This window comes from Micropterus salmoides, unplaced genomic scaffold (assembly GCF_014851395.1).
Source record: "Micropterus salmoides isolate LMB-PRFRI ecotype aquatic unplaced genomic scaffold, ASM1485139v1 Ms_hic_scaffold_19, whole genome shotgun sequence".
NCBI classification, from domain to species: Eukaryota; Metazoa; Chordata; class Actinopteri; order Centrarchiformes; family Centrarchidae; genus Micropterus; species Micropterus salmoides.
This window is the reverse complement of record NW_024041039.1, coordinates 17,691,308-17,717,694: the sequence shown is the minus strand read 5'-3', so window position 1 is coordinate 17,717,694 and position 26,387 is coordinate 17,691,308. Positions and strand designations below refer to the sequence as shown.

Genomic DNA, 26,387 nt, shown 5'->3' with positions numbered 1-26,387 from the left:
AAGTGGGCTGTCGCTAATTAGAAACTGAGGATCATGGATTGTGTTAGCTAGGAGCCTAGTCTTCAATCTTTAAATTCATACATTAGCGGAAAACAGCTACGATATTGAGAATTCCACACAGGTAAGATATATTTGTAATTTATTATGATGACTAACGATTTGAAATGCATTACAGTAGTCGATGAAGTAGGTTAGACACCAAATTAGCTTAAGTATGTTGATGTAACCTAAATTATACTTTGCTCTTTGTATTTGCAAATCTGCGTAACGTTAGTTTCCCGTTCTGGTTTTTCTTTAAATGTCTCCCGGACATGCCTCTTTTAATTTAGCCAAAAGAATCCGGCCTTAAACAAAATGCAGCTTAAGTTAACTGATGTTGACATCTGTTTTTACTCGTGTGTAAGTTACACCAGAATGGTCGACGACTTCGAGAGTCAGGAGGTCCGGTCGAGCGGAGAGTTGTGGTCAGAAATCTGCTCCAGTCTGCCGGAGGTGCGAGCTGAGGCAACCCCGGAGAACAACACGGAGTTTAAGGACTCATTCCAGCCAGCAGCACAAGTCGGAGTGCAGGTCAATGGACAGTCAAATGGGACACATAACGTTACTAGTTCTTCTGGTGACAAATGGGAACCCATGGAGGATTCGGAGATCTATATAGCCAGTTTAGGTACAGGCCTGCCCCTTTTTGCCCCTCTCATTACTGTAGGCCCCACGTCACATTTAGCTCACCTTGTCTTCTATCCTCATGATCATACATCTATCTCCACCAAGTTGTATGGACTGTGGGGATGATAGGCTTTCAAAGTCCATCACATTGAAACACAACGTTCCTCCATGTTTTATTCCCCAAATATTTTCAGCTGTTTTGCTTTCTTCAGGGTTGTTTAAGGTTTCCCCACATGTAGTCCATCAATTTGTCATGTGAAATCACCTAAAATACTGCATAAATAAGACAGTTGTCTTTTTCAAAATAGTTTTTACAGAATACAATATTGACTTGAAATAGAATAAAAGGTGTAGAAGACTCAGCAGAGGTGGTAAGCCACCCAGATCCTGATGTGTTTTGCCTTGTAGATAATGGTCTAAACATTAGCCACACACTTGTGTTAATGTTTTATTTCATAAAAGTGTACCTTGTCGTTTCTGAGGTTAATTAGGATGGTCAACATGTGGTGGGAAAACCAGCAAGAAAAATTTAAGTGACAAAAAACATTACATCTTTATCTGTCTTTTGTACTTGTAATGGTTATCTTGTATACCTAGTATCTCTGGTGAGTTAGAACTAATAATTATGACTAATTCATTGCTCAAGTTGAAGCTGCTTTTTTCCCTTGGAAAAGTTCTACCTTATCTCAGTGTTTAGTCTGTTAATCAGTTAGTCGATTGACAGAAAGAAAAACACATCTATTTTGATTATGTGTTATTTTCAAACAAAAAATGACAAACATCAATTTTGCTATTTGTCCCTGTCTTTTTCAGTGTTAATTAATATTTTTATATTTTACAGTAGTGTTTGGGGAGAACAGCGATTTTTATATCATCACATTGGGCTTCAAAAAACTGTGATGGACATTCATTATTTTATAGACTAAATGATTAATCTCCAACAGTGTAATTATTGAGACAACGATCCTCAGATTAATCATAAAGAAGATAATCATGTAACTTTTGACTAATTGAATAATTGATTGTAAGAGAGAGAGAAACAACCCCATGTGCCACCTTAATGATTGCAGATTAGCCAAAAACGTTTGGGCAATAAAGCATGGTATTACTGAGAGACATATTTCATTTTGATGGCCTCACACTGGTCTGCTGCCCCAAAATTTAGATTTAAGATGTAAAATACAGTTGTTGTTTTGTTTGTGTCTACATTGTGGTGCAGAGAACCGCCTGAAGAAACTAAAGGGCCAATCCAGTGATGTGACGTCCAGGGACATGTTGCGCGCCTTGTCTCAAGCCAAGAAAGAATGCTGGGATCGATTTCTCCACGACGCCCAGACCTCAGAGCTCTTCCAAGGCGGCGACATGGATGAGAGGTAGAATGGGAGGAATGAATTATGCTGCTACACACACGTACTGCATCCTACTACATTTAAATATATATCCAACTTAAGATGTTGCAGGAAAAACTCCACTGTGGTTCTCTTTCTTGTACTATGCTCTAAATTACTGGAGTTTGTGTAATTTGCTTTTCTAGACAACAGAATTACTTCAGTTTGTGTTGCATGGATAATACAGGTTTCCCATGAAGTAAAGAGCGTGAAATAAACCCCATCTCATCATTTGATTATTTGTGTACCTCCCCTTCCCCCAGTGCTATTGAACACTTCAAGAGGTGGTTGGTTCCTGAAAAGGTGGCCATCAGTGCGGAGGAGCTGGAATATCTCCTTAGGCCATCTCAGAGTAAGGAAGCAGCTGAACCAAACCAAACACAGAATGGAGAGGACACGGAGGGAGAGATGCACAACTGTGAGGAGGATGACTCACACAGCCCGGAGAAATGAGCGTGTTAAAAATAACTAATTTGGCGTGCATTCAGTAGGGGTGACTTGTTACAGGCCTGCCTCCTGCCCCTTGTTACCCCTCACGCCCTCACGCTCATTTAGAGCTGCGTTATGTCACGGCAGTGTTTTGGCCAAAGCTTTTGTTAACGGCAGTCAAAGAAGCAATTACAGCCTGTCATTATCCTCTGTATCCCCAGCAACTGAGTGTTAAGTACTTATTCAGTCACACTTGTTTTGCCCTTGCTAATCATTCCCTCAACCAGATCACACGTGAAAAAAATATATAATAAAGAATTTGAAATTAGTCTTGTTTCTGGCAGCAGAATTTTTATCTAGTCTGTGTGGTGACTCGCCATATCCGTTGCAAGAATGGCTCTCTACTTTGAATGTGTATGTACAGGCTAATGAAGGACCACATGCAGTATAATGTTGTAAATTAGACTCGTATGACGTAGGCACTGCATTATCTTTCAGAGACATTATTTCTTTTGTGTTTTTAAAAGTTGTGACATTTGAGTAGGAGTGTATTCCTGAAAATTTTGTAACATTGTGTAACATCTTAATTTTTGCCATGTTGAATCTACATAAGAACTTTTACCTGTGTTTCAATAAAAATAAGTAGAATGGATTCTGATCATTTGTCTGCTCTTTAGCTGTGTTTAGCTAGACAGGTGCAGCTGAAATGCAATTAACACTGAATTTTATGCGTGAATGCACTTCTTGTGAGGACCAATTTGAGATTTAGACTTTGCGAGTGCAAGGTGTATTTATGATTTTACAGCAGGGTTGTACATTGAGATGAAGTTTGTAATTCCCCTAATGCTGCTCTCAAAAGCAAACGATTTATAGCAAAATTATACACAAAAAAAAAACTATGGTGCAGTGCTGAGGATGAATTTAAGAGTCTCTCAGCCTTAGCGGTTAGTGGTCTACCTTTCTGACTGCAGTATGTTTAGATGGCAGCAAAGAACCACATTTTATTCACTCACAAAGTGTAGTAGATCCCATTTTACCAATTTTACATGTTGAAGTTAATTTACTAGTCACAGGGAGAACCACACCGTAAACTGTAAACCAGATTCATTATACAACAGGTTTAAAGACATAAACATATTCTGCTTGGGATAATAATTTATGTCCTGATGTAGTTTAACCCACAATTATTGAGTAAAACATTCTTTAAAGGGGTCTTTAAGTCTGAGAAAAGTGATGTCGCCCTGGTATCTCTGCTTGAGCTTGAAGACTACATATTTTTAACAGTTGTCAATGGGGGGTTGAAGAGTTGAAGAAGCGGGCTTTTATCAGGCAGGAACACAACTGAGTTGCGTTATGGGAAATATAGTATACAACCTTTTTGAAGCTTGGCCCATAGGGGCTGAAAGGCGGCCTCTGCTGCATCAACTTTGATCATTTTCCTTAAAATCTGTCTCTCCCAAGTCATTGTAGTTCCTCAGTCAGCCCATGGAGGCTCACTAAGAGGGATCACTTGAGGGACTGCAATAAAGGAGGAAAAGTTCAATTTCATACTAACTAAACTCCTCAAAAGTTTGAAAACTGGTAATAAAAAACATTAAGTTTGACCTTGAGTTTACGCTCCCTTGCTGTGTACTTTATGTGCACTCAGTTGTCATTTTGTTATGTACGCCAAACTCTAGTCTACCTTCATTGATGTGAATTAAGTGGATAAAATAATAGAAATACTGCTTGGAATGATGCAATACTGTTCAACTGCACCCCAATCTACATTCTCTAAAATGAGCACAAAGTTAAACCAAAATTGAGTTTTCAGCAAAAACTGAACATTATAACCTTCACAAAGCTAAGATTTATTGCAAGACTGTTAAATTAGACTATACGTTTTAGCTCAATGTATCTAATCATTCATTCTCTAATGTGAATCAGTTTCATTTGGGGTCCTTTGGGAACCCCTTAATTAGCCTGCTATCTATCTTCTAGCACCCAGATGACTGAATGTGTGAAATCAGTTGAATGCACACAAGTAAAACAGTTTTTGTTGTCTAATTTTTCATTCAAGTGGAGAACAAATTCTGCCTGACATAATGAAGTGGACTTCATTTCACGTATTCTGGAGGATGCTTGCTTTAGCTATTTTTTCAGAGAGTAAAGTTAGTAACCTGCCGACTCTCCAGGTCTCACAGAGCCATGCTTTGGGGTACAAGGTTGGATTGGGATGACAAGATAATAGTGTGAAGCCCCATATGGAAGGAAATTTAAATTTGATTGGCACCCATCCTCAGTTAAAGTGTAATTTTCATCTCTGGAAATTATAATTCATAAATATTGTTCAGTTTTCAGAGACTGATGATGGTACTCCTCCACCACCAAAAAAATTCCTCTCAGCAAGGTCCCCTGTACATGAACAAAATCCCAGCCCAGCAGGCCACTCAACCTGTTCAAGCTGTTGAAACGGTCAAAAACTTTTGTAATAACACAGATAAACAGGCAAGGAAAAACATCTCTAAAGGACCAAAAGGTACAGAAGACAGAATACTTCTCGGTGGGATTTGCTGCCACTTTCACATTAGTGATCCCAACTAGGACACAGAAAATGAGGACCAAGACCAAGAACTGTTTTCACCTAGCACAAAACATCAGCAAAGAGGAGCGGATGGTTGCAAGCAATGCCCAGAAAAGATACCCGGAGTACATGAACAGAAAACCAACCAGATGGGGCTTCAAGCTCATTGTGTTGGCAGACAGTAGCAGTGGATACACAGTTGACTTCAATGTTTACACCAGAAAGTCGGCTTTCCCTTCAGAAGTTGGATTGGCTTATGCCACAGCAATGTCCCTAGTAAAGCTAGGATATCTGGGAACTGTATATTGTGTATTTGTTGACAACTTTTACACAATCCCAAATCTTTAAAAAATACATCTTGCTATGAACACTGAGGCTTTGGGGAGTTAAAGGAAGGACTGCTCTCTCTCAGCATCCAGTGCCCTCAAAAATATAAACAAAAACGGTCTCCAAAGGGCCCTGCGATGGACTGGCAACCTGTCCAGGTTGTACCCTGCCTTTCGCCCGATGTCAGCTGGGATTGGCTCCAGCCCCCCCGCGACCATGTACGCAGGATAAGTGGTTGACGGTGGATGGATGAATGGATGGATGGTCTCCAAAGGCACCATTAAGTGGCCATGTGACGGCCCACTTGTGTTTGTGAAGTGGGCACACTGAGGTTGCTTTCTGCGCCACAGTGCATGTGGCGCCCTCAGATGACACAGTGCAAAGGAAGGTTAAGAGATCCACTGTGGCTGTCCCATGCTCCACAACTGTGTTAGAGGATACTAAGCACATGGTGTGGACACTACTATGTTGTCCACCATAAGACCCTTAGGTGGTACTGCACACCGCCAGAGAGAGTAAAGAACAGCCCATGACCTGCCTTCTTTGAGGAACTCACAGTCCAGTATTTCTAATTGAGATTCCAAATTTTTTTTAAATTAATAATAAATAATAGATAAATATATTCCATGTCCTCCATCATCATTGCCATCTTCACAATCAGCCCTCTGTTCCCCTTAAGTAGCCCTATGCTAATGAATTTTGTCCTGGATTTTTGCAGAGACTCACTTGATGAATTATCTCTTGCTGTTTTTATTATTTAATTTTTATTTATCTGGCACCAAGAATCATAATTTTTAAATTAGGATTTTTGTTTTATGAATATTGTAGATGTGTGCTGATGGGGAAAGAGCATGGATTACCTCTTAATTTCTCAAGTTCTGATCTGTTCCCTCATGTTGGTTTCTGGGTGTGTTTGTCTAGAAAGTGGCCTCATTGTGAAGAACTTCACAGTTGGAAATATAGGAGAATGAATATATTAAAATGGATCACTTAAATTGACTATATGAAACCAAAGACGCATTAAAAGTCCCAAAAGGAAAATTATGTGGCAGATAAACCCATAATTTTCCATAAAATAGGGAAAGGTCATTATAAATGTACAATTTATTACCAGAGCGGTCCTGTAGTTCCCAAGAGGACTATCATAGGAGATTATGATGATTGTTAATTGGGGGTGGGGGGTGGGGGGTGATATTGAGCGAGACTGACATGACAGAAAAGCCATCCTTTTATTTTTTTAGTTTTTACATTAACTGGAGGTGACTCACTCACATGAGCACGCACTGTATGCTGTGTGTGTGTGTGTGTGTGTGAGAGAGAGAAAGAGAGAAAGATAGAGAAAGAGCACACCTCTCTATTCTGAAGCAGAGCGGTCTGCAGTGAGGAGGTAAAGCTGGGACAGTGGGACCCCTTAAAGACAGAGGACACAAACATGTGCTGGACTTTCCAAGTCATTTAAAACAATGTCTGACTGACGTCTCTCGGAGGTATACTTTCTTTTTATTTCTCCTTTTTTGTTAAGCTCACGCCCTCTGATAGCTGTCAAATTTGCATTTCATTATTTGTTGTGTATTATGGGCTTGAGAAAAATTGCTTGAGATTTATAAAAGAGAAAACAGCTGTGTGTTAATGATGTGCAAATTGATCACTGAGAATAACACAGTTCAGGTCAATGAGGCATTGAGCTGATTCAGGATGAGGAACTATTCCTTTTTTCTGATACTCTGTATGGGATACGATTTAAACAATCTTTCTTGGAAAATTCAGGTAATTTAGTAAGAGAAATACAGTAATTATTATGATAAATGCTGTGTTCAGTGGGTGTGGCTCAGCTTGAGTAGGTCATTAAAAAGCACTTATTCACACTCTACAGTAGGCCAGCAAATTTACATTTATAGAGGAACTTGGAATATGGCTAATCTGACAGGGTTCATTTTGTTGAGTGTTTGTTATTTGTGAAGACACAGTGTGATTTATTGTTTTTTTATGAATGAAACTGACAAAACGAGAATTCTCTGCAGCCAGTGATGATGCCAAAAATTCCCCCAAAATGATTGCCATTCAGTATGCATTGTATTGCGCCAGGCGATGAGTATTTCTTATTGCTCAGTGATCACTGGATCCTTGACGTCAGTGTAGATTACATGTACAGATGTTTCGGCAGATGTCCGTGATGACAATCTTTGAGAATCGGACTCTCAAGATGTTGTCTCTGCTGTATATGGCAAGAGCTAAAAGAGAGAAGAGACAAAAAGAAGCTCATATGGATCGGCTGGATGATTGAGCAGATGAGAGGCAGAGAGAAATAAAAGGTGATAAGTGTATCGTGAAGAGGAGGAGATGTGAAGATGAGACAGATGAAAGTACGTATGTATAGCTGAGTGGGTCTTGCAAGCTTTTTAATGACACTGAATGACTGGGAGTTTTGAAGATGGTTACTAATTAGTCTGTCTGATGTGACTCACATCTTCAATCTCTCTCTACTGTTATCCCTTTTGATTAATCAAAATGTTGAAAATATGGTGTTAAATGAGATAAATATGATTCTACATGTAAAACATGCAGCAGGCTATTTGGAATGATCTCATAATTAATTGTTATTCATATTCAGGCTTCTGCTGCTATGGACTGGGAGAAGCCATTGAACCAATCCAGGGTGAATTCTTCCTCTCCATCCATGTCTGACTCTTCATACACCTTCTCTTCCCCCTGCTACAACTCCTCTCACCCCCTCTTCTCGACCGCTCCGTTCTCAGCCCCTTCTTTTTCTGGCCTGGACCTCCTGTCTGACCTGAAGCTCGTCTTCATCCCTCTCTACTCGGCCGTGGTCCTGGTCGCCTGCTCCGGCAACCTCCTCCTGATCTTTCTCATCTGGCACAACAAGAAAAGACACAACACCACAAACTTCCTCATCAGCAACCTGGCACTCGTCGACCTGGTCATGTGCATCTTCTGTGTCCCTTTGACTGCATCCTATGCTTTTGACCAGCGTGGATGGGTATTTGGTACCCACATGTGTCATTTTGTCACTTTCATGCAGTCTGCAGCTGTCTACGCAGCTGTCCTGTCCCTCATGGCCATCGCAGTGGATCGTTATGTGGTCGTGGCTTATCCCGTCCGTAAAAGAGCAGGGGGCCATTTCTGCTGGGGTCTGGTGACCCTGATCTGGCTGTCCGCTATGGCTTTATCCACTCCTACAGCAGTACACACAGTCTACCTGGACCTGCGGGCTGCAGGGCTGCAGATGGCCGTGTGTGAGGAGTTCTGGGACGGCCAAGAGCGAGGCCGTCTCATCTACTCCTGTTTCATTCTCTTCTTCTCCTACTTTGTCCCACTGGCTGCTGTCTCCATTTCCTACTGTGCTATATCCTATCAGCTGAAGCAGAGGACGACGTCGGGACTGATGGCATGTCCAGAGTTGAGATCTGCAAGGGCTGCATGGGGCAGACGGAGGAGGAAGACCTTCTACCTGCTGCTGGTGTCTGTCCTGTGTTTCGCCTTCTCATGGCTCCCCTTGCAGGTACAGATGAATGGGGAAGAGTGACTGATGATTTGATAGATGAATAAACATGAATAAATTATTAAAAGTTCTTAATATTTGGACATTTTGAGAAACACACTTAATTGCTTTCTTGCAGAGAGTTACACTGCAGTCAGCAGCTGGTTAGCGAAAAAAATCCACCTACCAGCACATCTAAAGCTCACAAGTGAACAGGTTTCATCTAGTTTGTTTAATCTGTTTTGTTGAATTTATTAAAAAACCTATAAATTGCAGATTTACGGGGGTATGTGCCGGACAATTTCTTGCCTGCTACAGTGACTTTAAGGAGTCTTGTAATCAAACCAACTTTGGGCCCTGTAAAACCAGTTTCATTTCTACACTTTCATTTTTGTACTAATGAAACAAACAAGATATAATGTATATAATAATGAGCTTTAGAGGTGCTGTTAGGGGGATTTTTTACTAGTGGATGGAGCCAGGCTCTCTGTTTCCCGTTTCCAGTGTTTGTGCAAAGCTAAGCTAACTGCTGCTGACTGTAGGTTTATGATCAAAGTACAGATATGAGGTTAGCGTCAATATTCTCATCTTACTCTCTGCAAGAAAGCAAATCATCTTCAGACTAAAATGACTATACTAAATCTAGCACAGCATGTTACTTGTTAGAAGCTTATTAAAAAGTTTTAAATTTGCAAAGTGATCCGTAACTATTCCTTTACATTTCCTAAAAGATTAACAATTACTTATCACATAACTTTTTAATTGGATGAATGCTTTGGATAACATAGTTTACCTTTATAGGTGGTGAATCTGATCCGTGACCTGGACACAGACTTCTCCATTATGGGGAAGAATTACGTGAACATCATCCAGGTGTCGAGTCACCTGTTCGCCATGACTTCCACCTGCTACAACCCTTTTATTTACGCCTCATTGCACAACAAGTTCCTGTCCTACCTGTGTCACCACTTCCTGGCCCGGAGGAGAGGAAAAGGAAAGGATAGGGGTCAAGGTTCAAGCATCCTGACCATGTCACACAGATTGCCGCGCCTTCACACCTCCACCATTACGGCAGATTTACCGTGTGCTGTTGTAAATAACATTGGTCCACAAGACAACTACGCTTAAATTAATGTTTCAGTTGAATAGGCACGCAAATGTTTTCTTCAGCTCAGTTGGATAAAAGTCTCTTGCTTCAGAAATGACAAGGTATCTTCTTCACTCCAAATTTAATATGAATCTTGTCAGACTTCATACTGACAGACAAATTGAATGAAATGTAAGTTCATTTAAACCACACTGAAATTCAAAAGGGGTTTCAAGGCTTTCATACAACAGGCACAGTGTGTACATACGGTCATGGTCACATACAAAAATACAACTCTGTCTCTTTGACTGAATTCATACAGGTGTAAAAATATTAGCCTGCTTTGATTAAAATATTTTATGTGTGTATTGATTTATCCATCCATCCATCCATCGTCAACCGCTTATCCTGTGTACAGCCAATCCCAGCTGACATCGGGTGAAAGGCGGGGTACACCCTGGACAGGTCGCCAGTGTATTGATTTATATTCTTAACAAATGTATGGATGCTTGTATATTGAAAGTCTATTTAGCACTGAAAAATATGCCATTGTGAGCTTTAGCATATACTTTAGACAAGGATTTTGCTCGTCTTTGCAATTATGCACAATCAATTTTATATTTTTTCATCTAATTGTGCATATTCATATTCTTGTGCATTTCTAATACTGTACATCAACGTTATGGCATGTTCATGTATATACAACATGCTCATTTAAATAACTGTATATGTGTATTACATGTGCAACATTTGATCTACATTGTTAAATGTCTCTCAATAAACAGGTTTATTTAAATCATCTTCCCCTTCCCATTCATTGAATGTGGTTTTAGGGATAAAAAAGGAACATGAAGAGTTCCTGTGATGAATAATGTATTTCTGTTATTCAGTTTGGCCTTGAGCCACTCAACACTTTTCCCACTGTCTGCTGCAGATGTGACATTTGACAAACACAGCGCAGTATTCAAAATCTGTGTTTAAATGTCAACTTTTGGAGAGAGAGGAAAAAGCATCGTCCATGCTGTTCCTTAGTACATGTAAAACAGTGGAGTGAGTGAACATATATACAAACAAAGAGTTGGCACAAAGCTTTAGACCTTTGTGCCAACTAAATGCAAATAATGACAGTTAAGTTGAACGTCACACAGTGAAATAGGCAGAATTTGCAACATACAAATACTTTATACTACGTTTAAAAATAGGTGCATACATAGGTGCATTTTTCAAATTTTGCTAACCCACTATATGCACATTTTTACATATAATGTTGCTGCTGGGTTTTATCACTAGTATTACTGATTGTGGTTTTGACGACCAACAGCTCAGAGCAGCTCGACTGAAAGATGACTCACATGTACCTGAAAACAAGTGGTGAAAATTAGCAGTCTGGTGAGTAATACACCATTGCAGGGTTTCTCAGCATTTTCTGACCTGTCACCTCGTTTGTTAGTCCTGAAGTTGCCATGACCCCCAGCCATTGGAGAGTTATCAAGTTATAAAAAGTTGTAATTAACGTGAGTATGTCATTCTTCTGTATGTTCCTCTTTCATGAGCATGAATGCAGCTCCACATGGCTTATATTCTATGGATGTTAATGCTATATAAATAATTATCCCACACATTGAGCAAACCCATGTGGAGTTATGACACCAAGGTTACTCATTACCTAAATTGATGTTATTTAACAGTTAATTCTAAAGATAGCTAACTTATTTTGAAACCGTCTTTTTTATAATCATGACGATAAGACACTGGTGCTCCAGAGCCCCCCCCCCGTAACCCACCCACTGAAAGCCATTCGTAATGTTTATGAGTGTGTCTGTTAGCTAAAGCCATTAATGTGTAATTATCCATTACTTTTAGCTAACAATCTTCAACCTAAGTGGTATTAAATAAGATTTTTTTTTCTAAAAGCAAAAGGCATCTAATACTTCAAATTTTAGGCTACAGCTCATTTTCTTGATCTGACAGGAAAGGGCTGCTTAGATTTCAGACACCCAGAACTCCTTTTTAGACCAATTTACAGAGAAAAAGTACACGTTTTAGCAGCTGATGGGTGGGAGATGATTGATTGTCAAGTGCAGGCAGTAGAAGTGGCGATGAGCTGCAGTCTGAATATATGAGTTCACAGAAGATGTGAGGGAAGTGCAGCTGTTGACACCTTAATGGGAGCATGCACTTGCAATTTATTAACTTATTTTGTTCTCATTTTCAATTTTATATGTATGCTTTTTGAGTTGCAGTGCTTGCTTTATTTTTATTTATATTTTCTATTTAATATGTTTCTTCTGATTCTAAATGTGATTCTGATTGTACCCAAATCACACTTCTATTTATGTATCCTGCTATCCTCATGTTTGATTGTGTGATGTGTACAAATTCATGAGAGATAATGGTGAACTTTTAACCTCAGGCTGTTGGACTGTTACCTCTCTATGCATGTGTTTACTGTTCAGCAGAAAAACTCAGTGGCATTATGAAACCAATGAAACAAAAAAAATACAAATCACTTCTTATGATGTCTACTATATTGTATGATTATTCAAAAAAACAGCAAGCGTCAAATGAGACAATTCTGGAATAATCTTGCAGGGCATTTTGAGATGAAGAAAGCAATTTACAGCCTTTCACTTGCTATTATAGTATTTTTTTTTCTCTAACAAGCCTCTAACAAGGCTCTTAAGACACCTACCATGGAGTCACATCTTTACCTGGAGGGTGCACTCTAGGCATACAGTTTATGAAAAAATCTAAATAATTAGTGAGAGTTTTAATGCAGCATGAAAATCTTGAATGTCAGATAAGTAACAGCTTTTCTCTGCTTCCATGTGGAGAGGATTTTGCACAGACTAAAAGAGCAGCAGGAAAAAGAAATATCTGTGTTCAGATTAAAGCATTCAGTTCTGGCTGTTATGTAAGACAGAAAAAAATACTTATATTTCTTACAACATAACAAGCAGAATGTGTTGGGACATTTTTGATTGTCCCAACATACATTTTTGTGCAGAAAAAACAGCAGTTGCCATAATAATCTGAAAATGTCCTTAAGGTAAAGCCACCTTGCCTGTGATTCAATAAACTGCATCAACTGTGTGAACAGCCATAGGAAAGAAAATGTAAGAAAATGCAGCAGGAGAGTGGTGCAAATTGGAATGAGTCAGTCCTACAAAAGCCTTGCAGGTGTATAATTTAAGCACCTCAGGACATCTACTGAAATAAACCTGCTCTCAGCACAATTTATGTGGCTAGCACAACATGGCATAAAATTAATCCCATTTGAGCCATTTCTTCAACTGTTCAGACAGTTCTGAGATGTGACAAAATCCGGGTGGCTGTGGCTCAGGAGGTTGAGCTGGTTGCCCGTTAATCGGAAGGTTGGCAGTTTAATGCCTGGCTCTTCCAGGCTTCATGTTGAAGTGTCTTTGGGCAAGATACTGAACCCTGAATTGCCCCTGGTGGCTGTTCCACCAGTGTATGAATATTAGTTTCTGTTCAAGCACTTCGGATCAGTGTGACTGTGATGTAGTGTAAAAAGGGGTTTGAGTGGTTGAAAAGACTAGAAAGGCGCTATACGGAACACTTACATTACTTACTTTTTTTGTAGAGGATGCAGTTTTCCTACTTAAATAAAAAATTGTATGCTGAAATAACAGTAAATGGTTATTGATTTAATTGGTCACAACTGCCTGGTCAAAACATTGGTTTCTAATCTTTTTTGTGTGACCGACCCCCATAGCTCTATCAGATTAGCTCATGTACCCTTCACCATCTTATTCCTATTGTGATCTCAGTTTATATTTTTGGCATACAATTGATTACCTATTGTTCTACTATCAGTAGAAGCATTGATATATCAACCTTTCATTACTATTTCAGCTGTTTATCTATTACTTAAAGCTTATTTAAACTGCTAATTACTTTGAGATAAAATCTTCATCCATTAAATTTGAACACTTTATCCATAATTTTTTTGGTAATAGTTTGAACTGTGTCCATTAAATTTCAACACTTTATCCATCAAAGTTCAATTGTTTATCCATTACTTTTCACTAACAATTTCAACTGTTTCTAGATTTCTTTTTGCAAAAAATTTCAACTGTTTATCCAGTTCTTCTTGCTAACAATTTCAATTCTTCAATCCATTAAATTTCAACAGTTTATCCATCAAATTTCAACTGTTTATCCATTATGTTTATTTAATTATTCCATTCATACTTTTAGCAAACAATTTCCACAGTTTATCCAAACCTTTAGCAAACTATTTCAGCTGTTTTTAAATTATTTTTAGCTAACAATTTCAACTGTTTAGGCTATTACTTTTAACTTAAGTACTTTCTTAAAATATTTAATCTGCTCTGCTTGCTTGCTAACTGTTTCATGCACTGTCAAAGACAATTTTATTTATATAGAGCCAATTCCACCAACATGTGGTGTTCGATGTTCAATCTAACTGACTCAGGTTGTTGTAGAAAAAGGTGTGTACTATCTACTTGCGAGCATATTGTAGCTCAAAGTGTAGTTTTTAGTCTTTTATATGAGCTGAGCTACTCCACAATGCACACACACAACTGCAGAAATACCCCCTGGGTTGCAAGCGCCCCTGGTCCAGAATCATTGAATAAAAAGTAAATCCTGTACCAGATGTCACTGCAGAAAACAGGACCAGGACATTCAGTAGAGATATGGTACCAAAGTCAAAAATAACACACACTCATACTGCACAATCATTGAGCATACAGACACACAGACACACTACTGTAAATAAGCAACTGAACTGTCAGACTCTTATCCCACACATGCTCGCTGTTACAGATGCAAATGATTTACCTGCTCCTGCTATTTAAAACCTCATAATGTGATTACAAGAGTAGTGCTGAGGAATGGCAGAAGCCTCATACATATTCATCAGAGACCTGATTATTGAAGTTAGATGATTTATGTCTCCTCATGTCTGCTTTCAAGATGCTAACACTCTTGTTTTTCCTGTCATGATCTAGGCAGCGCAACAGATAAATGGGATATTAATCAGAAAGAGATGAATGAATTACAAAAGTAGACAAAAGGGAAAGGCTAGAGGCAATGAAAAGAAAACAGTGACATTGATTTATATAGATAGAATGCTGTTTTTCTTTGCATTTATTTAAATGCAAGTAAGCGATATTCCTGAAATTCAAATAAACAAGTAAGACTTTCCTGTCATTGCTGACATTGTTAAACTTTCTAAAACAAAGGCAACACAAGGAGTCACTGTCAGTACAGGATTTCTAATTAATTCTAATTAAATTCTCCATAAAGAAACAGACAATAATCATGTGGCTGACTGATGAAGAGTTGAGAGCTAGATGTTGTGAGAATGTATTGATTGAATTGATTCAATGATAACCACAGCTTGACAAACCTGAAGTTTGCAATGTGAGTATAGCTTGCTGCCTCAAATATTAATTTCTTCCATACAATATTTGACACATCAATATTAATATTGGTTTTTGATCACTGTGCACATAACTATTTGACAAACTCACATAAAAAAAATATTGACTGACTGAGCCACCATGTGGGCAACAACTATTACTACAGCTCTCAACCAGGAAATAGTATTTATATTAAATTAAAATAGACATAAGCCATACAATCTCCCAAACACATGTTCAAACTCATATATTATTTATTACAATTAAATATTTTTCTTATATTACAGAGGTCCATTTGAAACCATACAAATAATCTGTGCTGTGGTTAATATATCCAAGATATTTCCAAACACCATGCAAATAATATGAACATAAATTCACATCAGAAGAACCAAAGGTTAGGTTTTTTTTACAGCTGGGGATGAAATCAAATACATGTGTCAACACCTTCCCCCCTCTCTCTTTTTGGTGCAAACATTTCTTTGTGGTGATTCAAGATAAGACCAGCGTCATCTGACAAAAATGAAAGGCATTTGGAAGGTGGGTAAAAACACCAGTAACTGCTCATCCTCCTCTCTTGGATAATATATGGGTTAATGGGAACAGGCACAGAGGACCAATTAAGACATAAGTATCACATATCTTGATTAAACATAATTAGTTTGCTGAGTGATTCCTAAGGCCATGATATGTACTGTGTGTGGTTTCTAACTCTAATACAGAATACCCGGGGGGATATTAAATTGCAGAACCAAATCAGACCAAATGTAGTTTACCCAATTCTGCTTGTTGTATTGTGCTGTGTGGGCTTTACTGCTGTACATACACAATACTTCAATATTCAATGAAATGTTTCAGTCAGTGGAAAAGTTTTGAAACATAGACTGATAACCTTTGGTTTACTGAGCAAGACAGATTGAAATGGGAGGGTCTAGTCCTGAATAAACAATATGAAAATATTAATCTGAGGCTTGTTTTAAAGTCATATATTAATACATGAATTAATTTATAGTGAATTCTATTTTTGTAAATTACAAAATTAACGCCACCCTTTGTACAGGGAGCAAAGCAGAAGTAGGCAGGATGTGGGCATTTTCAAGTGCTACTCCACACACAATCTATCTTTTGACTATCACATTCTCACCCCCTGTGCTTGTAAGGTGGCTGTATGTAGTTTGTAGTTCCCTCCTTCATGTACTACAGCGCTTGTGGTCAGCTTAAAAAATGTTGGATACAAGGGATTCAAATAGTGACTATCAACCTCTGTGAAGCTCTGCCAGGCAGGCAGCTCTGTCTTAAGATGTATTTTGGCAAAATGTGATTGTTTGGAACATAATGAGCATACAGTTGGACAGCTGAGAGGTGGACTATCATAAAGAAGGGGTTTCTGTGGACATTTTGATTGACTTTTTGTCCACCATGAAAACCTTTAAGGAGTGAAATTCATTGCAACTGACAAATACCCATCTCACTTCAGCCGCTGTTCATCAAGAAGTACAAACTTTAAGCAATAGTTCAATATTTATGGGAAATACACTTATCGCTTTCTTGTCAAGAGTTGAGAAAATACCACACTCATGTCTGTATGCTAAACGTGAAACTACAGCCTACAGACAGCTAGCTTAGCATAACAAATTAAAACAGGGAGAAACAGCTATCAGCAAATTGTCCTTTTGTACATGATCCCCCCCCCCCCCCGACATGTTAATAAGTGAGTTTTAGAGGTGCTGGTAGCAGAAGTGTGTTGCCTTTTCCAACAAAACCAGGCTAGGTGTTTCCCTTTGCAGTCGTTATGCTAAGCTAGGCTAATCGGGTGTTAGCTGTAGCTTCATGAGAGCGGTATCGTTCTTCTCGTTTAACTCTAGACAAGAAATTGAATAAGCATATTTCCCAAAATGTTGGGTGTTGGGTGTTTGATACTGAAGGTCACTTTGAATTTGAATCAAACTTGAGCAGCATTTTGTTGAAATAAAAATGTTGATCAAGGATCAGTTTTGCCTTTCAGATTACATAGGGTCACATGAATGAGGTGGACCTGTGATGCATCTCAAGCATCTATCAAGGAATCAAGATCAGCACACTAAAAAGCTTCATTACCCCAGGCTGATATCGGTACACATTTCTAAATTAAAGGCTGGGAATGTTCACTAAGGCAGCAAGATCAAGGGCACAGGCTAATGGCAAGGTAAGTTTAAATCAGCATAGCATTCGGCATTTAAAGGTGAAGAGGCAAAGCTTTATCGTCATAGGAGAGATGACAGGAGAATGACAGGAAGCTGGGAGAGGCCAAGGTACGTTTTGGTCCTGCAGGTTAAGCATCTCTGGTCACATGTTAGCAGGTGTCCTTCAAACTGTATCTGACTGTAACTCCATATGTGTCCTCAAATCTGCATGGAGGATTTCAACATCTCAACACAACATTTAATAGGTTTGTATTGGGCAAGCAAGCTCAATCAGTCACAGAAATACTATTGCAAATGACTCACACACTTTTCATCTTAGACAGTGCAGCTAAGGAGGAGAGACAACTTCAACCTCCCTTCTAATGAGGAATGAAAGCCACTCATCTAAAACTCTATTCTTTAAAATTATCTTTTGAAAATAAATTATATTTTCTCAGTACAGAAATAAATACATATCTTCTCTCGAACATAGGAATGAATCATCATCACAGATCTAAATGCTACAATGAATACATTACTCACCATCTCATCGGTGAACAAACAAGAATATAGGTGACTAACTGAAGCCATCTGCCATTAACAGACACTCATCCAGATATATAAATGCAAATATACAGTTAGCTGACACCGGAGTCAAATCACACCTGTGGCAAACAGCTTTGAGAAAGTAAAATATTCCTCTGCATTGGCATAATATAAATGCCCTCAATGCTCGGCTCGTTGGACAGCTTCACACTGCGAATCAAATAAATTGAACTGTGCTTTCTTTGTAGAGTGCAGTTCTGTACTACATTGTGAAAAATCACCACTGAGGTGAACTTCAGTTACAGATATGACATAAAACCTACAATTCTCTCCGAAATTTACGAGAGATGTTGCCATTTACCTACAGGTCAATCACAATTACATGATAATGCAAATGTTATATAATAGAATTGTTTATGCTTTCTTGCCAAGATTTAGAAGAAAATATCGATACCACTCTCATTTCCATCCAGTAAATATGTAGCTGGAGCCGGCAGCAAGATAACTTAGCTAGGCATAAAGACTGGACAAAGCAAAACATCTAGCCTGGCTCTGTCCAAAGCAAACAGCTAGGCTAGGGAAAAAACAAGCACCCCATCCCACTGTTTCCAGTATTTATGCTAAACTAAGCTAAGCTAAGCTAAGCTAAGGCTAAGCTAAGCAAACAGGCTGCTGATAACAGCTTCATACATACTGAAGAGAAGAGTGTTTCAATTTTCACATCTACCTTTTGGCAAGAAAACGAAAAAGCACATTTCCCAAAATATCTAACTATTCCTTAAAACATCTTGAACACAGATGTTTACGTTTTCTGTAAATCGTCTGTATACAGTGCCTTACAGAGAAATGAAAAGTGTGACTAAATCTTCAGCCACTCAGAAATCTCTTTGTTTCTTGTGTCTTCTCAAGGACTGATGCGGCACAATAAGCCTCAGATTTCCTTGAGCTATAGTTTATCATTGAGACACATGGTGTGTCTGATATTTGTCAGGCAGACAGCAATTCTCATGTAACTTCAGCCTTTCTTCATAGATTTCGAATGTCACATTACTAAGAGCTACAGTAGCGTTTTCTACAGCAGAGTACGTTCCAGGTTCTTCCCACAGCTGCTATGACATCAGAGAGCCATGCCATATTAACTCTTACACAATATGTCAGACCACTACCCTTACTAAATAAATGCATGGCATGTAAAAAATGCACAAGGGATTTCAAAACAAAATTAGCTCATGAATCCTTCATCCAAAACTTTCCTCTCACACAGTCAGCATGTAGGTACTGTATGCAGCTAAAGTTGTGGAAGATGAGTAACATTATCTCACGTCCAATAGCATTAAGTGTCATGCCCCGTCAGATGCTACTGCAGGTTCTTGAGGAGGCGTCCGTAGCGGAAGTCATAGACGTGTCGACAGAAAAACACCAGCTCTGGGTCAACGTCATCGGGCACACAGTGGTGGGTGGGCATGGCATTGCCAACAACGGGTGGCACCACGAGGGAGGCGGCATTGTCGCAAACGCCTTCCCTACGCCGTTTTACCAAGGCACAAAATCTGGAAAAAGCACACAGGACATCAAACTCAATCACCTTCAAACTGTTTGAGAACTGAGAAAACCTACCTGCTTTTTATGTTAAACATCACACATTTTTTAGTTAATCCAGTGGATATAAAAAGGCTTTAAGGCTTCAAACAAGAGAACTGTAGAATTCTGAGCAGGTGCATGTAATATTTCAAAAGAAGTAAGTTCCTTCCAAGAAATATACTTCAAGGAAATAAGCTAAAGCCACCACAAAATGTAAAAAAAAAAAAAGGTTTCCTTTCTTACCGGCAATACTGTGCCAATGTTAGGACATAGCATTTGTCTTCAATACAGGCCACACTGTTCACATCCTGGTGACGAGACGCAAATATCTCATTCTGGAGAAAAGAAAGTTGTGTTTTAGTCAAGTGTCCAAACAAAAAAACTCCATCAACCATCAAGACTCAAAAGCAAACATTTGATCCTTTTAAGCCGTCACAGTCTGCACACATACACAGTGACTTCAAATGACAACATCTGTCTACTTCATTGTACACGAGCACTTGTGCCTCACCTTCACTTCACGATGTAAAGACAGATTCACAAGAGAAAGATGTTTTGCTTTCTTCCTCTGAGCCAAAGCCCTGCTACTGTTCTCAAACTGTTGCCATGATGTGTTTGTTGTTTGTTAGCGCAGCTGACAAATGATAGACTTCATGTCGTTTATTGTTTCTGGAGATTTAATAAAGTGCAACTTGTTCCTCTGGGAGATTACTGACAACACGAAGCTAGCGCAACAGAAGCTGCTGCTCAACACGTGTGTCTGCCCGTGTATGTGTGTTTGTTCATTTACTCTCCTCTCTTTGAAACGTATTTTCAGTTAGTCAGTTAAGCACAAAATCTCAGCAGTCTCCATTTGAAAGGAAATGTTTTCATTATCACGCAGGCTCTTACTGTACAAATAGGAACAAAAAGCATAACTAAAAGGGAAGAGGCTCAAGAATAATTGCTAGAAACATAAGTGTGTTACATTAGGTCTGCTGAAAACTAATCCTCAAAAAAGAAGAAGAACACCCCTTCATGACTATTATTTCCTTATATTGTGGCACCATGGACTGTCTGACAGGGCTTACACCATGGACACTTACCAACAGAAAAGGGACAGTGTTTAAAGGATAATGTTGGTTTCTTGTTGTCAACAAATCTCATAAAAAGTCCTAAACCAACAAAGTCTCAGTACTTTCCATTTGTAAAAAGAGATAAATAATTAAGGAAGCTGGGAACTTTTATTGATAAATAGAATAAATAGTACATTTTGGGGGGACTACTTTCAGCTGTGGATGAATACGTATTTGGAGCTAGCAGAGAGTACTAAGGCAACAGCACCGTGTCTGTGTGGGACTGACTCAAAATAGACTACAGGGGCCATGTTTATGATAATGAAGGGACTTGTCAACCAGACCTGCCGTGTGGCTCTTTGTTGTGTTTTTAATAGTTTTTGGACAACAATGGAGTTTAATGACACAGAGGAATGAGCCATACCAGGCTTTGAACACACAGACACAAGTTAGTGGGATGAATTTATTGTTGGTTTCTGTCTTTTTGTGGAGATTCGTAGGCAAAAAGAGAAATATAGAGTATTAGCAGCCTCATCATTCACATTGTCTGCCAGTTTTCTGATGGTTCATTTTCACCTAAGAGACTAATGTGGCATGAAGCATAAATAAATATTCTAGCCATGCTTACGTGAAGTTTAATATACCTTGCACACTGATTTAGAAACTATTTGCACATGGTTAACTGGAGCTATGTTTCAGGTGTCCTCGACTATGATAAATATGACACACCTGCTGACAACTCGGAAACCAGTATTTTCCATGAGCGTGGTGTAAAAGAGTTGGCTTCTCACCTCACAATGTAAACTGGGGTTGCGTCCCCCTTGTGTGTGTTCTGGACGGTAGTACCAAAACAAACTCATCATCAGCTCTCCTGAAGAAAAAACAACAAAGCCCCGCCACACACGTTTACTTCAGTTCTTGAGCCAGTTATTTCGGCATTAATTCAGATTCTTAAGTACACACGGTGTACAATATGTGTCCTACCTGACTCTGGCTCTTCCCACAGAGATGAGATCTTGGCCACATAAGGCAGAGACTTCTTCCTAGGTCCAGATTTCAGCAGAACAGTGTCTCTGACCCGAATCACCTCCCCGTCCCTCTGGACTCCCTCGAAACACTTCCTCAGCACCAGAGCCTCCTCTCCCTGAGAACACAGGCAGCACGAAATACTGACTTGGATGAAACTCTGAATTAGCCTTAATATGATAAATCGTCAGTTAAGTTAAATTACACCATACTTAATTACAAGGCACCAACATGGCTGCGTCACTAAGCACCAGCATGACTTTCTCTACGTACCACTGAGAAAACCTCCTTCTGAAAGGGCAGGCCAACTGGCTGCCAGCCGTTGGTGGTTTTTTGGCGGCCGTTCTTCGGCTGCTTGGCAACCGTTCGCGCTCCGACGCTGGCAGAGCCAAGCTTCTGTTTCTTGTCCCTGTTGCGAGGGCAGACAGCCACGCTGATGCTGCCGGTGCCGCGTGCGCCAGACCTCGACCCGCTGGGCGACTTGGCACTCTGCGGACACTCCTTCGCCACCTGCAGCGGAGCCTGCGGTTGGCTGGGGTCAGACAGCGGAGTCTGAATGTGGGGCACTGATTGGCCCGCTGGAGGCACAGTGGGAATGGGGCAGCCAGTGAGGATTCTGGGGCTGGGACAGATGGGGATGGAGGAGGGACTGTGATGGTCATTGAGGGTTGATGGGTAGTCATCTGAGGGAGGAAAAGAAAAGGCAAGATAATGAAGTTGAGTGACAGTGTGAAACATGTACACAGTCCTTTGAGGAGCAGCTAAAGTGATCAGCAACCTTTAACAAGGTTGCAAAATAAGACACGAACAACACTCAGTTATTATTAGTTCTGCTGATGCAGCAGAAAAAAAACTAACAAGAGCCTCTATTAAGGTCAATTATAGTCTTTAACAGAGCTGGCCCTCACACACACCGACACAAGATACACAATAGACATACCCATAAAGCTGAGTGAAAAACACCAACAGTATGTAATAACAGGTTGTGCACACTCCCTTGACACAGCTGTGGTGATAACATCAAAGATGAATTACTGATCAATTTATTTCAGAGTGGTCTCTCAGCACCCTCGATCCAAACTTCATTAGCACCCTTCATGTCCTCCACGGAGAATACATCAACGTTAGGCATCAAGCTACTTGGTTTACTGTTAGCCAACTGAACCATTAGCAAACATAGGTTAAATATTATTATTAGATACATACATGGACATACGTATCTAATAATAAAATAATAATTACGTAACATTAGAAAGGATTTTTTTTGTAATGGAGCCTTGGTTTTGCAACTTTTACTTAAAGCAAAACTATGTAATGTTTACTGAACAGTGGCCAAGTATCCAAAAGTGGTGATTTTACTATACTTGTAAATGGCAAAATGTAGCATAACATTACCACAAGTTCAAGTACAACACTTATACTCTGCATTGCATTAGCCTGCGTTATTGCTTAGCTGTCAAACAGACTTACAGACACAGAACTGGATGAGACAAGCAGGTCTCTCACCACAAATCCACATAAACTTTTAGCACCTCTGACAAAGTGCAGCTCACAGTCCCAAACAGAGCAAGTTTGGGCCTCAGCGATTACATTTTTATATTGCAAAACTACCAGCTAGGTTACCGCTCTGTCTGCCTGCGACTCACAGCCACTCTCAGCGCGAGGTGGGCTGTTCATCAGGTGCATTAGCTGGGATTTGCGCATTTGAGTCGAAAACTTTGTCTTGCGGCATCCTCGTGACATTTTGCGCTCTAGGCAACTACCTGTTGCCTATTCCACGGGCCGGTCCTCAGTAGTAGTAGTAGTTGTCTGGTTTATTAGATGAAGAGAATTGAAATTTGAACCAGGGGTGTATTGGGACTGAAATTCTGCCCGGGACTTTTGAGACGGAGAGGCCCTTTATACAAGCACCCTTTGGGGGCGCAGAGAAATATTTTTTGGACTTATTTTAATACAGTTAGTGTTTTTGTTGTATAAAGGGAATCAGATTATGCTGAAGACCTTTAAGAAACTTCAGGATGACACCTGCATCATTTTTAAATGTAAACAGATTTTAAACTGTGATCCTTATTCTAGTTTTGAATCGCAGCTTTTTACTATAAATAAACCTTCTGTTGTTTTGATTGCTGAAATCTATCATCCACCTAAGTACAATGATAACTTTATTTCTGAGTTTGCTGACTTTTTAGCTAGATTTAATTTGCAGTATGAGAGGATTTTAATTGTTGGTGATTTTAATATCCATATTTGTTGTGATGATGCCATTGGTTAAAGACTTTTTGAGTCTTTTAGTTTCACACAGTTTGTGTCTGAACCTACACATCAGCGTGGACATACATTAGATTTAGTTTTAAGCTATGGTTTGTCTGTGTCAGTTAATAATATCAGTGCTTTACCAATTTCAGATCACTCGCTGATATTATTTGACATGTCTATCCCTACTTCATTTAGTACAGGGAAAATGGTGCTGAAGACAAGGTTATCTCGATATATTAGCACTGGTGCTTTAAATTACCTTAATTTGAAACTACCAGATGTGATGGAGTTTTTAGCCAAGCCATTTCGGTGGATTGTCTCATAGACAACTTTAATGGTGCACTCTGGGATTTGTTGGAGTGGGTGGCTACAGCTAAGACACGGAAGTGTCCTCCAAAAAAATCATACACCTTGGCTAAATGAGGAGTTACTGACTCTCAGAAAGAGCTGCAGGAAAGTTGAATGTCAGTGGCACCATACTAAGCTTGAAGTTTATTATAGGGCATGGCATGACAGTCTGACCACCTATCAGTCTAGGATGGCTACTGCAAAGGCAGCTTTTTATTCTAATGTGATTATGAATAATATGCATAACCCTAGACTTTTATTATTTGACACTGTTGATAGACTTACACAGTGTCAGCAGCCAGTAAGTAGTACAGATTTGTCAGCACATGATTTTATGATGTATTTTTATGAGAGAGTTGAGGACATCCGAACTACGATACCCCAGTCAAATGTTGGGGGATTAGACTGCGCTATCACAGGACCATTTTCTACAGGACAGGGCCACTCTGATTTTGAGCAGATTTCTTTGGCTGTGTTAACTAAAACTGTTGTGACTGCAAGAGGAACTACTTGCTCTGTGGATCCCTTGCCTGCCGGGGTTGTTAAAGAACTATGGCCAACATTAGGATTGTATGTTTTAGCTCTCCACACTGAGATGATAGCTATTGGACCAGGTAGATTAGGTCATTTGTATGCTCTCCACAGGAGATTTTCTGGCTTGCTTCAAATCTGCAGTGGTTAAACCATTATTGAAGAAACCAAATCTGGATATAAACTCGTTGGACCTATTTCTAATTTGGCCTTCTTATCTAAAGTCTGAGAAAGTGGTCTCAAATCAGCTTTAAAAATATCTGTCATCTAATAATCTTTTTGAGACACTGCATTCTGCTTTTCGAGCAAAACATTCTACTGAAATGGCACTCACAAAGGTGGTAAATGATCTGTTACTGGCTGCTGACTCTGTCCTTTTGTTGTTGGATCTTAGCGCGGCTTTTGATACTGTTGATCACTGTATTCTTTTGGACAGAATCGAGAATACTTCGCCATCTCTGACCAGGTGCTTAAGTGGTTGAGATCTTACCTTTCAGAAAGATCTCAATGTGTATTTTATAATAACACATTTTCCGACCCTTCACCACTTCAGCACGGGGTTCCAAAGGGTTCTGTCCTTGGTCCTCTGCTGTTTTTGTTATACTTCGTACCATTGGGTCAGATCATTCGTTCTTTTGGGATTGCTTTTCATTGCTATGCTGATGATTTACAATTACATATGCCAGTTATTGCATCTGATTTGGTTAAGTTATTGACTTGCTTGGCTGCTGTGAGGAGCTGGTTAGCAGCAAATTTCTTGCTACTCAACTCAACAAAACCTGAGATGATAGCTATTGGACCAGGTAGATTAGGTAATTTGCATGACAATTTTACCCTGTCCATTGATGATTTGGTCATTCATTGCAAGGAGAGAATCTAGGGGTCATTTTTGATCGATCACTTTCATTTGATTTGCATATTATATAAGTGACAAAAGTAGCCTTCTTTCATCTCCTAAGAATAACAAAGATTAGGTCCAATTGGCACTTAAAGATGCTGATGCCCTTATTCATGTCTTTGTTACATCTAGGCTGGACTATTGTAATGTACTGTTCTCTGGGCTGCCTAAGAAAAGTTTGCGAGGTCTGCAGATGGTCCAGAATGCTGCACCACGTATTCTGACTGGATCATCTAAATACATGCATATAACTTCTGTGCTGGCCTCACTGCTCTGGCTCCCTGTTCAGGTTAGAGCAGATTTTAAGGTTTTGTTGTTAACGTACAAAATAGTGAGTGGCCTTGCATCATTATATCTGTCTGATCTTTTAAATTCTTATGTGCTTCACGGTTGCTGCGCTTCCACGGGACAGGACTTCTGACTGTACCAAAGGTTAGGAAAAAAACGGTTGGTGAGCGAGCCTTTTCGTTTTTTGCTCCAACATTTTGGAACAGTCTTCCAGCAGATATTAGGCTGGCATGTTCAATTGAGGTTTTTAAATCAAAGCTTATGACCTACTTATTCACGGCTGCGTAGGAGTCCTAAATGTTCGTTTATCTTTGATGTCTTTGTAT

The 26,387-nt window shown here is 39.5% G+C and overlaps 3 protein-coding genes across 5 annotated transcripts in view; 2 read left to right on the top strand and 1 right to left on the bottom strand.

The window, feature by feature from the left end:
* The first annotated feature begins 8 nt into the window (after positions 1-8).
* ccdc32 (coiled-coil domain containing 32) lies at positions 9-3,135 on the top strand. The gene is made up of 4 exons (XM_038728376.1): positions 9-121; positions 405-667; positions 1,886-2,039; positions 2,318-3,135. The coding sequence occupies exons 2-4, from the start codon at positions 415-417 to the stop codon at positions 2,505-2,507; spliced, it is 597 nt and encodes a 198-aa protein (XP_038584304.1). The 5' UTR covers positions 9-121; positions 405-414; the 3' UTR covers positions 2,508-3,135.
* Positions 3,136-8,006: 4,871 nt separating this feature from the next.
* Positions 8,007-10,788, top strand: prlh2r (prolactin releasing hormone 2 receptor). Its single transcript, XM_038729696.1, has 2 exons — positions 8,007-8,893; positions 9,674-10,788. The coding sequence occupies exons 1-2, from the start codon at positions 8,051-8,053 to the stop codon at positions 9,998-10,000; spliced, it is 1,170 nt and encodes a 389-aa protein (XP_038585624.1). The 5' UTR covers positions 8,007-8,050; the 3' UTR covers positions 10,001-10,788.
* A 4,818-nt stretch (positions 10,789-15,606) lies between these two features.
* bahd1 (bromo adjacent homology domain containing 1) overlaps positions 15,607-26,387 on the bottom strand; it is a 32,420-nt gene continuing 21,639 nt past the window's right edge. For all 3 annotated transcript variants that reach the window (XM_038728760.1, XM_038728759.1, XM_038728761.1), the window contains exons 3-7: positions 22,014-22,423; positions 21,699-21,858; positions 21,506-21,585; positions 19,903-19,994; positions 15,607-19,628 (exon numbers count right to left, since the gene is read on the bottom strand). In XM_038728760.1, coding sequence (XP_038584688.1) covers positions 19,436-19,628; positions 19,903-19,994; positions 21,506-21,585; positions 21,699-21,858; positions 22,014-22,423 — 935 coding nt within the window. In that variant the 3' untranslated portion in view covers positions 15,607-19,435. The remainder of the gene's footprint in view (positions 19,629-19,902; positions 19,995-21,505; positions 21,586-21,698; positions 21,859-22,013; positions 22,424-26,387) is intronic.

Coding starts and splice junctions, on each gene's coding strand:
- ccdc32 (XM_038728376.1), top strand. CDS start 415: ATGGTCGACGACTTCGAGAGTCAGGAGGTCCGGTCGAGCGGAGAGTTG. Junction 668..1,885: donor GATCTATATAGCCAGTTTAG/GTACAGGCCTGC, acceptor ATTGTGGTGCAG/AGAACCGCCTGAAGAAACTA. Junction 2,040..2,317: donor GGCGGCGACATGGATGAGAG/GTAGAATGGGAG, acceptor CCCTTCCCCCAG/TGCTATTGAACACTTCAAGA.
- prlh2r (XM_038729696.1), top strand. CDS start 8,051: ATGTCTGACTCTTCATACACCTTCTCTTCCCCCTGCTACAACTCCTCT. Junction 8,894..9,673: donor TCTCATGGCTCCCCTTGCAG/GTACAGATGAAT, acceptor TTACCTTTATAG/GTGGTGAATCTGATCCGTGA.